At 41.1% G+C, this 16,824-nt stretch overlaps 1 protein-coding gene across 4 annotated transcripts in view; it reads right to left on the bottom strand.

Annotated features, from left to right (window-relative positions):
- Window positions 1-16,824, bottom strand: part of SLC2A9 (solute carrier family 2 member 9) — a 182,865-nt gene that overhangs the window by 136,995 nt on the left and 29,046 nt on the right. For all 4 annotated transcript variants that reach the window (XM_075930736.1, XM_075930735.1, XM_006128181.4 and 1 more), the window contains 3 exons: window positions 8,303-8,463; window positions 1,836-1,960; window positions 291-436 (listed from right to left, as the gene is read on the bottom strand). In XM_075930736.1, the coding sequence (XP_075786851.1) occupies window positions 291-436; window positions 1,836-1,960; window positions 8,303-8,463 (432 nt within the window). The remainder of the gene's footprint in view (window positions 1-290; window positions 437-1,835; window positions 1,961-8,302; window positions 8,464-16,824) is intronic.

Raw genomic sequence — 16,824 nt, 5'->3', positions numbered from 1 at the left:
AATGCTCTTTTTTGCAGCGTGGCAGTAGATCACCAAAGTTTTGCTGGTCAGCAACTGCCCAGGGGACAAGATCCCGTGTCCTGGAGTTCTCTCAGAGAATGATAATTAAGTATACACATCACACACAAACTTTACAACAAACAAACAAACCTTTGAAGACATTGCTTGCTAAAATGGTTCTAGGTACACGACAGTAGTGTGGTTTTCTACCTATAAAAGGAACCATCACAATCCCCAATGCCACTTTTTAAATGCAACACACAGTGGACAAACATCCCCTAAGTACTTACATTTCCAAATATTTCTGGCAACCCCAAAATCTGACCAATAAAAACTCCAATACAGATAAAGATTGCTGTGATCTGCCCCAGAGAACCCCGGATCTCTTTAGGCGATATTTCACTCAAATAGATGGGAAGGGTGCTGAGAGACACACCTATAAAAGAAAGGAAAAACAGAGAAATTGCTGTAAGTAATAAATGAGCAAGGACTTTATTCAGAAAAGTCTGAATACCAATTTTAGACATCAGCATGATGAGGGTGGCATAAGGACCTATTTGGAAAAGAACAGAATCTATGTATGCTGTGTGTGTGCGCGCATGCAAATGCATTCGTATCCTTGTAACACTGAATCACCAAGGAAGCCAATAATTTCCATTTACATATTGGAAATGATGCATGCAGGTCATGGTTCCATTGCTGCAATATGGGGAAGGGTGTCCGTTCTACAGAAATTACTACTAACGGTCATGGAGACAGGAGGTTGGGAGGACTGTCGTACTCAACCAGAAATGCAAAATAAGTAGGATGAGGAAGCTGTTCTTTTGCTCATCCCCCTAAGAACTGGGGGGAAGGAAAGTGCTAAGCTGGTCTAAATGGTATTTGGTCCTGCGATGCGTGCAGAGGCTTGGATTTGATGACCTCTCAAAGTTTCCTTAAAGTTCTATGAAGTTATCCCTGGATGGGATACATGCGTGTGCTAAGGGGCAAGTTAAAATAGCAAGGATCTTTATTTCAAGAAAGCAACTAAAGGTGTGAGCTGCATGGAACAGTAATCGTGGAATGCTTGTCTGAACTGAGTTTTCCTATCTCAATTCTCTGGATATTAAGGGGTCATCATTTGCCAAAGGAAAGCATGGGAGAGGATGCTAATACTCCACCGGTTTTGCCATCCTTTCAGAATGTGTTTACTGCATGAATTAGAAAGGAGAACGTACCCTCCCCCCCAACATGTGGGGAAATAAAAAAGGTGACTATGGTTAGTCCCTAACACTGACCAAGCCTTGATCAATGACAAATGTTAGCAGCCAGCAGAGTAACACTGCTATAAAGTACCAATTTCTATGTAAACAATGCACATCTCTTCAAAACTAATGTAATTAGCTTACAAACACGATAACTAAGGTGTCTAAGAAGAAGGGTTTAGTGACAGAAATCAAGGTAAATATCCTGTTCTGAAACAATCAGAAGTCCATTGAGAAGGTAGAAAGATTTTATTACAAATGGATAGCAATGTTCTAGGTCTTCAGTCTTATCTTATTCACATTTAGTATTGCTAGATTCAACGTCAAATAGAAAATAAGCAGCTTTAATAGACAGACCATATTCTCTTACCCAAAGGGCTTCTGTTTTGTGAAGGCAGACATTCTGTACAAAGGGGAATTTGAGGTCATTGTTAATATCCATTTATGATTCTTCATTAATGATCAGATTCTGCCGTCCTTAGTCAGTCTGATTGTTCCCATTGAATTTAGGGAGGGTTATGCATAGAAATTACTCCTCAATATCAAGGTAGCAGAGGATGCACAGTATGAACGGCATGACACAAAGCTTACCTGCATGAATACCCATCACAGTGCGTCCCAATACGAGCATTTCAAATGACCCTGCTAACTGACCAAAAGCCATCAACAATGCAGCCACAACTGCAAATACATTATTGATCAGCAATGTGTATTTTCTGAAAAAGAAAATGTTACATTTATATTTACATGACATTTTAAATAGTTATATTAACAAACATTTATTAAAATAGCTACATTGTATATAAAGTTGCAAATAATTAAAAACTCGGTGCTTAATAACAGAGTTTCAAAACTGTAGCTAACGACATCTCATGCAGAATAAATATGGTAACTGTTTAAAAATAAAAGTCTAAATCTCAAAGGCATGAAGATTTTCTCTCTTATGGTCTCCCACAGCAAGACAAGATATAATTAAGACAGTAGTTCCCAACCTTTTTGAGCATACGGACTCTTTCAATTTATTAAAATTTCATGGACTCCCCCACCAGGGAAGAAAAGAAAAGGAGAAGGAAAGAAAAAAGAAAAAGTAAGGATTGGGCCCATCCGATCCTTATTTTTAAACTTTCTACAAAACCCCGGCAATGCCATCACAGACCACTAGGGGTCCAGAGACCACAGGTTGGGCACCAGTGGCAAGATTTGGATGCTTCAGAGGGGTAGTCGAGTTAGTCTGTAACAGGAAAAATCTTAAAACACAACAATAGTCTAGTAGCACTTTAAACACTAACAAAACATGTAGATGGTATCATGAGCTTTCGTGAGCACAGCCCACTTCTTCAGATGACAGGAGTGTTAGAAGTCCAGATCCAAGAATAAAGTGAGGGAAAGAGAGAAATGGGAAAAAAGAGAATGAAAAGGAGAAAAAAATAGGAGGGGAGGAAGAAAAAAAAAAAAAAGAGACAGAGAGTAGATAAAATAAGCTGGACTATATAGCAGCATTAACTGTTCCAAATTGCAAAAGAAATAAAATAGACTTTCAAATGTCAATAGGTTGAAAAAGATGGTAGATCCCATCCCTCCATGGCATTTACAAAGTTTTCAACAGATCAGGAAAAACCTCAGTATGTATTGGAATGCAATATGGACAAACTTACTTCTCGATTACAGAATGGAAATCTGGAAAAATTCCATGGATGTCATCAGATTTACATTATTGTAACTGAAAGCAAAACTTGTCCCCAATTCATGGTATTATAGGTATATAGAAGAAAATGATCTCATGCACAGCTGGACAAAACGTTAATTTCTTGTTAAGATCAACTTCTTTTCACAAAAAAAGTGGGAATTCATCATTTTAAATTTGTTATCCAGTTCTATATATGTTTCCAAATTCACTATCACTAGATGAAATTACTAGGTAGTAGTATAATTGAAATAAACTTCTTTTCCATATTTTAAACCAAATCTGAAAAAAACACCCTCTCGGTCCTTCCTCTAGCACAACTACACAAAGCCATATAGCTATCATTTAACTACAATTTTATCCCTATTATTCTTTGCTGACCGTGCTCTCTCTTTCCATATCTTTTGAGTACTGGATCAAACCATTATTGATCTCTCTCAGTCTAAAGAAGTGGCTGCATGAAGAATTTCCTGAATATTTTAAGTCTTTGCTTCACTTCCTGCTGTACGGTGTACAAAGTCTGATTCTGCCACGTATGTGTAACAAGAATGTTAAAGCTATGAAATCAATAGCTCTCCTGAGATAAATTCTTCAATGATTATTCTCTGCTGAAGGATTAAATAAAAAGCACTCCCAGTAACTGAGATAATCACTACCACCTGACTGGATGTCTTCATCACCTGCTGTCTCAAAGAAAAAAAGTCTGCAAATGGTTTCTTTTTTCTTAATGGCTGGATTGGCAGGTCTCACCAACCCCTAAAATAATGATTAATTGAAGGAGTTTCAGAATATGCCTAGACTGCAAAGAAAAACCTATGGCACCAAATCTCAGAGACCAGGACAAGTGACTCAGGCTGGTAAGGCGGGGATGGGGGTGGGGCTAAAAGTATCAGTGCAGACGTTCTGGTTCCAGCTGAAACACAGGTTCTGAAACCTAGTGAAAAGCTTAGAACCCAAATGCCTACACTGCTAAGGTACAACCGCATTTGCTCAACCCCTCAGACAGACACAAACATCTACAAGATCTTCACCAAGCATTCTTAAAGCTACAATACCTGCCCAAGGAAGTGAGGAAACAGATCGACAGAGCCAGACGTGTATCCAGAAGCCTCCTGCTACAAGACAGGACCAACAAAAAAAAAAAAAAAAAAAAAAAAAAAACAGAACACCACTCATCACCTAGTCCCTAGCTAAAACCTCTCCAATGCATCATCAGTGATCTACGACCCATCTTGGGCAATGATTCCCCACTCTCACAGACTGTGAGAGGCAGGCCAGTCCTTGCCCACAGACAACCCGCCAACCTGAAGCAAATTCTCACCAGCAACTATACATCACACCACAGTAACTCTAACTCAGGAACCAATCCCTGCAACAAACCTTGGTGCCAATTCTGCCCATATATCTACACCAGTGACACCATCATAGGACCTAACCACACCATCATGGGCTCATTCATCTGCACATATACCAATGTAATGAATACCAACATGTGCCAGTAATGCCCCTCTGCCATATACATTGGCCAAACTGGATGGTCCCTACATAAAAGAATAAATGGACACAAATTAGATATAAGGAATGGTAACATACAAAAACCTGTAGGAGAACACTTCAATCTCCCTGGACACACAGTAGCAGATTTAAATGTAGCCAATCTGCAACAAAACAACTTCAAATACAGACTTCAAAGAGAAACTGCAGAGCTACAATTCATTTGAAAATTTGACACTATCAGTTTGGGATTAAAAACAACTGTGAATGGATAGCCAACTACAAAAGCAGTTTCTCCTCTCTTGGTGGTCACACCTCCACATCAGCTGCTAGAGTGGGCCCTCATCCTCCCTGACTGAATTCACCTCATTATCTCTAGTCTTCCTCTTGATTGGTACTCTTTTTATATGCCTGTATAATTATACCTGCCTCTGGAATTTCCACTACCTGCATCTGATGAAGTGGGTCTTTGCCCACGAAAGCTTATTCTCCAATAAAAATGTCAGTCTATAAGGTGCCACAGGACTTCTTGTTGTTTATACACTGCCATGTTTAGCCCTGTAGCCTGAGTCCCACAAACCCAAGTTAAACTGACCATGGTTCTAACACTCAGCCCTGTAGGTTTTTCTTTAAAGTGTAGACGTACACTGCAGGTGGAAGGTCAGCTAAAGGTATGCAACTCAAGCTATGTAAATAGTGTATCTTGGCATGGTCTCCACAGTGGGAAATTGACAGGAGAAACGCTTCCGTCAACTTCCCTGAATCCTCCTAACAGAGTTCTATTTAGTGGGTTTTTACTAGACCTACTGAATCAAACCCTGGAAGAGTTGATCCTCTAGCAAGTGGAGATATGGCCCAAGAGTTTCTAAGGCAGGGTGAAGACACAGGCCAAGTCTTTACAACCAAAAAGTGGAGGCATGGTTTTGTTTTTGTTTTTTTTACAGTAACTAATGCATATCAGCTCTCTCATTGTACAATCCTTGTGCAGCTAGCAAGGGATGTAAAGGGTAACAAGAAAGGTTTCTACAGGCATGTCAGCAATAAGAGGGTGATCAGAGAGGGCGTGGGGCCCATACTGGATGAGGGAGGTAACCTAGTGACAGATGATATGGGAAAAGCTGACACACACAATGCTTTTTTTTTTTCTTTTTTTGGTGCTTCTTTAAAAGAGGGAAGAAGGACAATCCAGGGAACTATAAACCAGTCAGCCTTACCTTAGTCCCCGGAGGGGATCCTCAAGGAATCCCTTTTGAAGCACTTAGAAGAGGGGAATGTGATGAAGAATAGTCAACATGGATTCACCAAGGGCAAGTCATGCCTGACCAGACCAATCTGATTAGCTTCTATGATAAGGTAACAGGCTCTGTGGACATGGGGAAGTCAGTGGATGTGATATACCTTGACTTTAGCAAAGCTTTTGATACGTTCTCCCACAATATTCTTGCCAGCAAGTTAAGGAAATATGGATTGGATAAGTGGACTGCAAGGTGGATACAAAGCTGGATAGTTTGTCACGCCCAATGGGTAGTGATCAATGACTCAATGTCTGGTTGGTGGTCGGTTGCAAGCAGAGTGCCCCAGGGATCAGTTCTAGGGCCGGTTTTGTTCAACATCTTTATTAATGACCGGGATGAGGGGATGGATTGCACCCTCAGCAAGTTTGTGAATGACACTAAGCTAAGGGGAGAGGTAGATACGCTGGAGGGCAGGGACACGGTCCAGAGTGACCTAGACAGATTAGAGGCTTTGGCCAAAAGAATTTTATGAGGTTCAACAAGGACAAGCACAGAGTCCCGCACTTGGGACAGAAGAATCCCAAGCATTGTTACAGGCTGGGGACCAACTGGCTAGGTAGCAGTTCGGCAGAAAATGATCTGGGGATTAGCGTGGATGAGAAGCTGGATATGAGTCAACAGTGTGCTCTTGTAGCCAAGAAGGCTAATGGCATATTAGGGTTCATTAGGAGGAGCATTGCCAGGAGATCTAGAGAAGTGATTATTCCCCTTTATACTTCATTGATGCGGCCACATCTGGAATATTGCATCCATTTCTGCCCCCTCCCCCCCAACTACAGAAAGGATGTGGATGCATTGCAGAGGGTCCGCGGACGGCAACGAAAATTATGAGTGGGCTGGAGCACATGACCTACGAGGAGAGGCTGAGGGATATGGGCTTATTTAGTCTGCAGAAGAGTGAGGGGGGATTTGATAGCAGCCTTTAACTTCCAGAAGGGAAATTCCAAAGAGGATGGAGAGGGGCTGTTCGCAATAGTGATAGATGGCAGAACAAGGAGCAATGGTCTCAAGTTACAGTGGGGGAGGTCTAGGTTGGATATTAGGAAAAACTATTTCACTAGGAGAGTGGTGAAGCACTGGAATGGGTTACCTAGGGAGGTGGTGGAATCTCCATCCTTAGAGGTTTTAAAGTCTCCGCTTCACAAAGCCATGGCTGAGTTGATTTAGTTGGGATTGGCCCTGCTTTGGGCAGGGGACTGGACTCAATGACCTCCTAAGGTCTCTTCCAGCCCTAGGATTCTATGGGAAAAGGCACAATAAGTTTTAAACAGTGCCTCCCTACCACAGATGACCTCACCTAGCAACACTGCAGTAAAACAACAACAACAAAACAACAAGTCCTACAGAGCAGAGCTCTCCAAATAACTGATTTTTCAGCTTGCAGGCAGTTCCAAGCAAGTCATCAACCCTCCCGCTCAAATAAAAACAAAACCAAAAAGACAAAAAATATTGGTTAAGGTCAAATCAATATAGATTTTTTTCCAGAATATTTTGTGTTTAAAGTTTGTCTGGAAATTTCATCAGAGTATCTTTTCTCCACTAAGATTTTATAATGAGCTAGCTACTGTGTGAGTTAGCTCTCTGTAAATAGAGCCCTGTGTGGATAGAAAATTTGTATCTGGATGAGCACCCATATCTGCAAACGTTAGCCATAGATACAAAGCAGATCTACATGGATTTGCAGAGGGTCTATCAAGCACACATCTTTCTGGCAGTGAACATAAAAGCCAAAGGGATGTCTGCCAAAGTTATTTTAAGGTTAGTAAATGAAAATACAAGATCATGATAGGAAAATCAGTTGCGCATAGAACTGTAGTAACATGATTTACATAGTGGTTTGGCAATAGTGTAGACCTCACACTTGCTCAAAAACAAGTAGCAGGAAAACATTTTCTCAACAGGTCTTCTCAGAAAATAAAATGTACTTAATATCTATTTAGTTAACCTCCAAAGTTTAGATCTTATGCTTAAAATGGTACAAAGAGGCCACGCTTTTCCTGCCAAAAGACAAGATCCCATCTGTGAAAAACAGGAAAGTAGCATAAATATAAATAATAATGATAAAAAAAAAACTATTGACATCACTTATATTAGATACTACACCTTAAGCATTTCCAAATCAATCTAGTCAAACGACAGTGCTTATGGTAGCTTTAGTACCTAAAAACAAACTCCATAAATCTTCCCATAAGGAAAAACATTCTGGGCTTGCTGCTCTAATTTTTTTTTTTTTTTTTTTTGGTCATCCCAGACCACAAACTACTAGAGAGTAGCCCAAACTTTCTATCATGCCCCTCTCAGAATGAATACTCAAGGCCATCCATACCCATATGCAAAGCACACAGCCATATAGTCCCCATGAGTACTACACCCCTTACACTGCCAGCCCACCTGCCCTAAAGGACCTGAGCAACACCAGGTAAACCTGCTAGTATCATATGAAGTTTAGAAGCTATCCAATGTGGTTTTCCTAATGTAAAGGTCTTTAAACTGAGAAGGAAGTTTATTAAGTTTAAAAGATTTGTATTGAGGCTATAGAAAGGATAAAATAAGATGCCAAATTCAGATCTTTATAATGTACTTACCGGCCAAAGATCTTTACAATTGGTGTGGTAAGTATCGTACCCACTAGTCCACCAATGGAGAAAATAGACACGGTTACAGACCAAAGGAGTGTAAGATTTCCTCCATCTATTACATGGCCATATCTTCCTTCCCAACTGCCATTGTAAAACTTCTTGATATACTGAAAGCAAAGAGACAATAATGGTATGTGTGAACGCAGCTTAGTTGAGGAGTAAGGCCACTGAAATAAACATGACTTAATTATACTAAATGACAAAACAGGAACTTGCTGAATAGTACAGGCAGTCCCCGGGTTACGTACAAGATAGGGACTGTAGGTTTGTTCTTAAGTTGAATTTGTATGTAAGTCGGAACTGGTACATATTGTAGGGGAAACTCTAGCCAAACATTTCTCCAGAGCTCAGTTTTATTCTCCCACACCTCACTTCCCTCAGTCCTTTATTCTCAAGCTGAGGTGTCTGCTGAGAAAAGCTGCTCCGCGTCTCCCTGGTCTGCTGAGGGGGGCGCTAGCTTCGCGTCTCCCTGGTTTGCTGAGGGGAAGCAGCTAGTGCGGGGTTGCCTCACCCCGTTTGTAAGTAGGGATCCGATGTAAGTCGGATCCATGTAACCCGGGGACTGCCTGTAGTTTCTTGAATAGACATCTGTGACGTCCATCTTTAATCTTTTCACCCTAATCCTGAATGATCTGGAATAAATAAAAAATATGCAAATTGAGTTGTTAGTGTTATGAGTTGAGTGTAGCTGCTGCACTGTGAGACTTTTTTTTTTTTTTTTTAAATAGGTCACTCAAAAGAACCTTGAAAAGCCTGGAATACCAGCACTAGCACTTTCTTTGGCGGATCCTCAACATAAAGCGAGAGGATCCTTATACTAATGTCAGTGTCGTCAGAGGCCAACACCTTCAGAGTTGGACCAAAATTAGCTTGCACCAATGGAGGTGGAATGAGCACTTTGTGTGCATGCTTGATACAAGCTTACCAAAACAAATGCTGTATGGCCAACTCACCAAAGGAAAAAGAGCCCAAAAATGTTTTAAAAACATCCTCAAGATAAACAAAGAGATGTGGCATTGACACCACACACTGGGAGACAGCAGCTCAGGATAGGCATGTCTGGCAAAGGCTTGTCAGAGAGGGAAGATCCACGTTTGAGGAAGAGCACCTTGCTTTGGTTGCAGAAAAATGGCAGGGGGGGGGGAAGGAAATATAACAGTCACACAGCAATCATGTCCCAGTTCTGTCTTCCAATACCACCTGTAATGTCTGCCAACCTGCCTGTGGCTCAAGGATTAGACTCCTCAGTCACCACAGGATCCATGAAAAATAAAACCTGTGAAGGAACTCATCCTCAAACTTGCAAACACAGTCCCCATAAAAGAAACACAAAGCCCAGAAGGCAAATATGGCCCCAATGATGATGATAATGTAATTCGGATAAATATTAAGAAGCCACTCTAAAGAAGTGGCCGAACCAACAATAGTACTACTCAACACACTGGCAGGTGAAAAATCTTAAGAGTCGATGCTGACCCAGGCCCAAGGGTTTTTTAGCAACAAAACTTGCCAGTGTAGATATGCTCTGAGTGGCAGTTGCCATGTACGGGGGCAAGTATCACAGGCAGCAGAAGCTAATCTGATTAAATAGAACAGAAAGAAATTATATAAATAAAAAAAAGACTTAAGATAAAGTATGCTGTGTTTATTTATTCAGAGTTCAGCACACTTTGGGACTCCCCACCTGAAAAAAATTGCAGCATGAACCCTAAAGCACAGTGTCTAAAAGGAAAGCTGAAAAATCCTTTTAATGAACCAGAAATACATTTAAAACAGTGAGGCAACATATTTATAATTATGCAATAAACTTACAGTTTTCAAAGGGTAGACGATCCATCTACTATCTTTTTGCACATAATGTAACCTCAAGTGCCTATCCTGAAAATTAACTAAATGCCAAATCTCCTGCACAGAGAATGTATGAAGAATGCTTTCTAGTGCTTCCCATCAAAGCTAATTATATTATTTCCACTTCTTGAAGGATGTATTAAAAAAACCTCTATGAAATACTACCAAGAAATTGCTACACAGCTAGAATCCAGTTAGCCTCTGGCATTTTTGCCATTTCAATGTTCCATTCTGACTCATATGTATCTTGTCATAAAATTTGCTTTAGTTTTTTGAAGTGACTATAAAAGTTACAGAAATAGTACACTTTGAGTGAAGGCCTACGGTATACTCTCCATGACACAGGAATTGTTATTAATACACTTCACATTTTGAACTCAAGTTCATGGACTTGTTTGCAAATTACCCATTTTTCATTATTTTTGAAGTCAATCTTTTAACACCTGTGTGAGGTATCAGACCCCCAAAGGCATATTTTAATACTGAAGTAGGTTCCCTCACTTTCAGAGGTGCTGAACACTCACCAATAACGGTAATTTATACCAGTGTAATATAAATCAATGTACAGGTTGGACCTCTCTGGTCCAGCACCGTCAAGACCTGACTGGACCCGAACAAGGGTATTTGCAGAGCTCTGTGGCTGGGGCAGGAGCTCCGCAACCACCTGGCTCCACTGCTGGGACCATGGTCCCCTTGCTGCCTCTGGGGAAGCTCTATTCCCAGCAGCAGCTAGGGAGTTCTGACCCTGTTCCCAGCTGCGGAGCTCCGGCTGTGATGCCAGCTGCAGACCCGACCGCGGACCTAGGTGGCTGAAGAGCTCTGGCCCTGGCAGCAGTCAGGGAGCTCCACAGCCACACTGCCTGGAGCCAGAGCTCCCCGATAGCAGCTAGGGACAGGACAGAGCTCCCCGGCCACTGGAACCAAACTGGGGCTGGAGCTGAGCAGTTGGGGCTAGAGCTCCCTGGCTTCTGGGGCCAGAACAGATCCGGAGCTCTGCAGCCAGGACTGGGCTGGAGCTCCTTCATCACTGGGGCCAGAGCTCCCCACTTCACCACCCACCCTCTCCCCCACCCGACATGTGACTCCCAGCTGAATCACCACTCCTCCCCCTCGCCCCCACAAACCACCCTTCCACCCCACTGCCAGACATCCTGGTTCCCTGGGCTTTGTGGTCCAGGAACATCAGTGGTCCTACCAGCCCACAGATGTTGCCAGACTAGAGAGTTCCAGGTCAGAGAGGTACAACCTGTACTTATATCAGTAAGTTCCACATAGGGACATTCTTTTTCTAGAACTAGTAAGTGAAAGCCCATATTGCTGTGGTGATAGAAATGTAGCCAATTGCAATTGTCTGAGTTAAGTCTAATATCACAATGTGCTAGCACTCTTCATGGCATAGACAAATGCTTTATTATAGCTATATACAAGATATAATTCATGAAGTCAAAATGGTCAATTACTGTCCAATTTTAAAGTTCAAGCAGGGTTGCCAGATGGTTACAACAACAATACTGGACACATTTGACATTACATCACAATCTACATTACGTCTTATTTAGAAAATACCGATCATTTATATTTTCTCAATTTGTTTCCTGAACAGAAAGGTCAAATACTGGACTGTCCAGTTCAAAACCGGACACCTGGCAAGCCTAAATCCAAGCAATGATTCAACTTGCTGATATGCTAAACAAAAAGAGCGCTCTTAGTAGCAGTTTCCATCACTCCGAATCTACAGACATTTGGGGTTCATAAATGAGAGAGAGAGTAACAATCCTTATTTAGTTCAACCAAACCTCCTTGCAAAAAGGCATATGCTAAACTGAAGGTGTTCTTGTATCTCAAGTTTTTAAAAGGTTATTTTGTCTCAAATAGTCAAAGCTTTTTGACAAAGAGCCTTCATATACTCATGTGAAGAAATAGCAGCGTGTGACGGACGTCCCCCCATGCTTTATCAAATAAACTTATGGACACAAATATACATAACTCAAAGATGCTTGGGACAAACAGCCTCATATAATTTATCAATCTTAATGTCTTAATCCGCTGGGTCCATATATCTTATTTTGGTCTATGCATAATTCTTATGTGTAAAGTTAGATACATGGAGTATGGAATACTTTATGGTTTTAAAAGTGCAAAGGCAAGCCATCAAGAGTGTTTCCCTCAAGGTCTGGTCAACTCTAAACAGTTTCTTTTGTCCTTTAAGTCTTAGAAGTGAATACTGTGTTCAGATGTGGTCACCTCATCTCAAAAAAAAAAAAAAAATTTATATATATAGATCTAGATATAGATATAGATATAGATATAGATATATAGGCAGGCAGTGGAAAAGGTCCAGAAGAGGGCAACAGAAATGATTAGGGGTTTGAGAGATTAAAAAAACTGGGACTTTTCAGTTTAGAAAAGAGGAGATTGGAGAGAGGGTAATACAATAGAGGCCTATAAAATCATGACGGGTGTGGAAAAGGAGAATAAGGAAAAGTTATTTACTTGTTCCCAAAACATAAGAACTAGGGGATACCAAATGAAATTGATAAGTAGCAGGTTTTAAAACAAGCAAAAGGAAGTTTTTCTTCATGTAGCACACAGTCAACCTGTGGAACACCTTCTCAGAGGATGTTTGAAGACCAGTGCTTTAACAGGATTAAAAAAAGAAATATATAAATTCATAGAGAATAGGTCCATTAATGGCTATTAGCCATGATGAGTAGGAATGGTGTCCCTAGACTGTTTGTCAGAGGCTGGAAATGGATGACAGGAGAGGTATCATTTGATGATCCCCTTTTCTGTTCACTTCCTCTGCGGCATCTGGCATTGGCCACTGTGGAAAGACAGGATATGGGCTAAATGGACCCTTGATCTGACCCAGTATGATCATTTTTATGTGAACACTCTTACATGCTATTTTTTCTTGAGAGACCAGTGATGCTACTTCTTGCTGTTCTGCATCCTTGCTGAGGAGCAAAGAAAACCATATTTTTCTTCTAAGAAACCCAATGGGGAAGGAGTGGCGGGGAGGAAGACAGGTGACAACATGCTACTAACTTCCCAAGTCTTTTCTATTTCTTTTTATGAGGCTTCTCGCTCCTGCTCAAGATTCCTACTGCAGGGGTAAACATACTTTCTGCCTTCAGTAGTTCTACAGAGTGAGTGAAAAATATATTCTACTTTCAACCTCTATTATGTCACCTGATCAAAGAGATGTCAGCTGATCAAAATAATGCTTAATACTTTCAGTCCTAATAATGGGAGATAAACTTTGATTCTATCTGGGATTTGTGACTTGTCATGGCTTTTTTTTAAAAATACCCTCTTTCAAAGCAAAATAGGTGTTAAACATTAACAGGCCAAGATATACTAAATATTAGTATTTGATATTTATGTTATTTCAGCACACATACCTCAAACAGGATCAGATTCCTAGAGTGCTTGGCTCTGCACAAACGTAAAATAAAAATCATAGTTCCTATCCCCAAAGAAATTGATATGAGAAAGATTCATTGCAACCCAAGGAGGAAAATAAAAAGTGACAGAAGTTTGCAATTGCTGATCACCAACAAAGCAAAACCAATTCCTCCCCCCATCCCTATCTGTTTGAATTACTGCTGTTGTGAAGACCTATTAATCACTTGTATGACTAAGTTATAACATTTCTCCCTCCAATCTAAAGTTCAACTTTGAAAGCTGCTTTATGAATTAAGTTCATGGGTATGGAATGAGGCTGGAAATTTCTTGTTTATTAACGAAAGTGTCTAGAATTTCATGTGTGATGAAGCCACATATAAATATAATTCAAATATAAATCACCATCACTTTGCTAAAGGAGCAGGTACGCATAAGAAATGAGTTCTAAAGATAAGGACCAATGTGTTTCCGCTACTTCTATAGGAATCTGCTACCATATCATACAAGAGCAGCTGCATTTTATGGCATTTGAATCATATGCCTAGTGCTTTACACCTTACAGTGGTTTAAAGAAAGAGATATTAGGCATGATCCTACCTTGAAGTGTGCTGTTTGCAGGCAAGTAGAGTTGCTGAATATTATGGACTGCTATTACTCATGTAATTTAGGGGCTGAAAAGGGTTGTAAACCCCACAATTGATTAGAGGACATGTGTGTAACTTCTTACTAAGCATCACATCACTCTTTAAAGAGATGTGATCATTAAGGATATGAAAGCAGTTTGACTTACACCGCAAAGATCCTTCTTGAAAAAAATACAAGTTGGGGCCTGTGTGTGACAAGAGCAGTTAACATCAGTGAATAGAAAGGGGGTAGAAGGTGTCACTGATTTACTTCATACTGAGAGCAATGAATTCAGATCAGCTATTGCCAGTAGATTAGCAAGGAAAGAGACTAAGAGGCAAGCAATGAAATGAAAAAAATAGCCTGAAATTGTACTTGTACTGTAGTTTAGGCCTGCTCAATTTTAGAAATATCATGCAACTTAGTCCACCAAAGTTTGACACACTGACGATGCATGAGGTTCAGAAAAGGGCAACAAAAATGATTAGGGGTTTGGAACGAGTGCCATATAAAGAGATTAAAAAGACTAGGACTTTTCAGCTTAGAAAAGAGGAGACTAAGGGGGATGTGTTAGAGGGCTATACAATCATGAAAAGTTATTTACTTATTCCCACAATAAAAGAACTGGAGGTCACCAAATGAAATTAATAGGCAGTAAGTTTAAAACAAACAAAAGGAAGTTTTTCTTCACTCAACACACAGTCAACCTGTGGAACTCCTTGCCAGAGGATGTGTCGAAGGCTAGAACTTTAACAAGGTTCCAAAAAGGACTAGATAGATTCTTGGAGGTTAGGTCCATTAATGGCTATTAGCCAGGATGGGTGGGAATGGTGTCTCTAGCCTGTTTCTCTGGAGGTGGGTGACATGGGAGGTATCACGTGAGGATTACCTGTTGCAATCCGTCCCTCTGGGGCAACTGGTATTGACCACTGTCGGCAGACAGGATACTAGGCTAAATGGCCATTCTTATCTTCTTAAGCAGGGCAACACAGCTCCACTCCCCGGCTGCTGGTGCATCATTCAGGAGAGGGATGGGATTGCCGCCCACACACTCACCCACAGGAAGCAGAGAAATGCAGCCAGCAGACAGAGAATAGAACCATGTCACTCCACTTCTCCAGCCACTGATGAGTGCAGAGGTGAATGCTAGTTCCCTGTGCCAGATCACTGGGGAAGAGGGATTGGGGGAAGAGTGGGACAGGGATGGGGGAAGTGGGGGCATTGTCCCAGCCCTCCCACAGGTAACGCAGGGAGGAGTCAGATGGGGGTGGGGGAGGGAGAGGAGATAGTCACATGGCCAGTGCTTCTCCTGCATTCTTCTTTACCAGTCACCGTTGGTTTGAGTGTGCTCCACTTAGACCAAATTAAACCTATGCTCTAGTTTTAAGTTTGCCACATCTCAAAGGATTTTCCACCACCCTGGAGAGAAGTAAAAACCGCATGAGTATTTTTATACTCATCATGGTTTTAATGATGTTATGAGAGTAGGTGGGAGCAGTCAACTATAAAGGACATTGAAGTGATGATTCATATGGCAGATTAGGTAATTAAACAGCACAGTCCCTCTCAGTTTAAACATTCCAATCATTTTGTCTAACATAAAAGTTTCTTTCTGAAAACTCATCTTATTACACCAATCACAAAGAGCAGAAAAAAACCTGTGGCACTTTCCTTTCCCCCTCCCCCCCCAAAAAAAACCTGCTAGCAGGCGGGGTACTATTATTTATTTGTATTTAGGAAAGAAAGTGATAACACTACTCTCCTGAAATTCGTTCTGTTCAGGAATTGGGAACAGAGCAAAGGGAAAGGGAAGAAAAACATTCTAAGCAACAATGAGAGGAAGCAGGGGAAACTCATTAAAAAGAAGCAAGGAAACACGGCAGTAGAGCGGTCTGAAACAAGGTAATGAAGATGTAGGAGACAAGAAAGGAAAGAGGAAAACAATCCTAAATAGATAGGCTACGTCTACACTGGCCCCTTTTCCGGAAGGGGCATGTAAATTTCACTAGTCGTCGTAGGGAAATCCGCGGGGGATTTAAATATCCCCCGCGGCATTTAAATAAAAATGTCCGCCGCTTTTTTCCGGCTTTTAAAAAAGCCGGAAAAGAGCGTCTAGACTGGCCCCGATCCTCCGGAAAAAGTGCCCTTTTCCGGAGGCTCTTATTCTTACTTCGAAGTAAGAATAAGAGCCTCCGGAAAAGGGCACTTTTTCCGGAGGATCGGGGCCAGTCTAGACGCTCTTTTCCGGCTTTTTTAAAAGCCGGAAAAAAGCGGCGGACATTTTTATTTAAATGCCGCGGGGGATATTTAAATCCCCCGCGGATTTCCCTACGACGACTGCTGAAATTTACATGCCCCTTCCGGAAGAGGGGCCAGTGTCGACGTAGCCATAGAGTAAAGACAAGATATTGTTAATGATATATAGCATCTAAAGCAAGGAATCTACTGTTGGGAATCCATTTTTGCAGAAAAGGTTATTTGGGAGATATCCCCCTTTTTTTTTTTTTAATAGCTAGGAGATTTGCATCCTTAAGCTGACAGTAACTCAGTTTGCTTCACTGTTAATCTTTTATAAAATTACTGCTTTT

Source organism: Pelodiscus sinensis, chromosome 5 (genome assembly GCF_049634645.1).
Source record: "Pelodiscus sinensis isolate JC-2024 chromosome 5, ASM4963464v1, whole genome shotgun sequence".
Lineage (NCBI taxonomy): Eukaryota > Metazoa > Chordata > Testudines > Trionychidae > Pelodiscus > Pelodiscus sinensis.
Note: the sequence above shows the minus strand (reverse complement) of the source record. Positions and strands in the feature narration are given on the sequence as shown.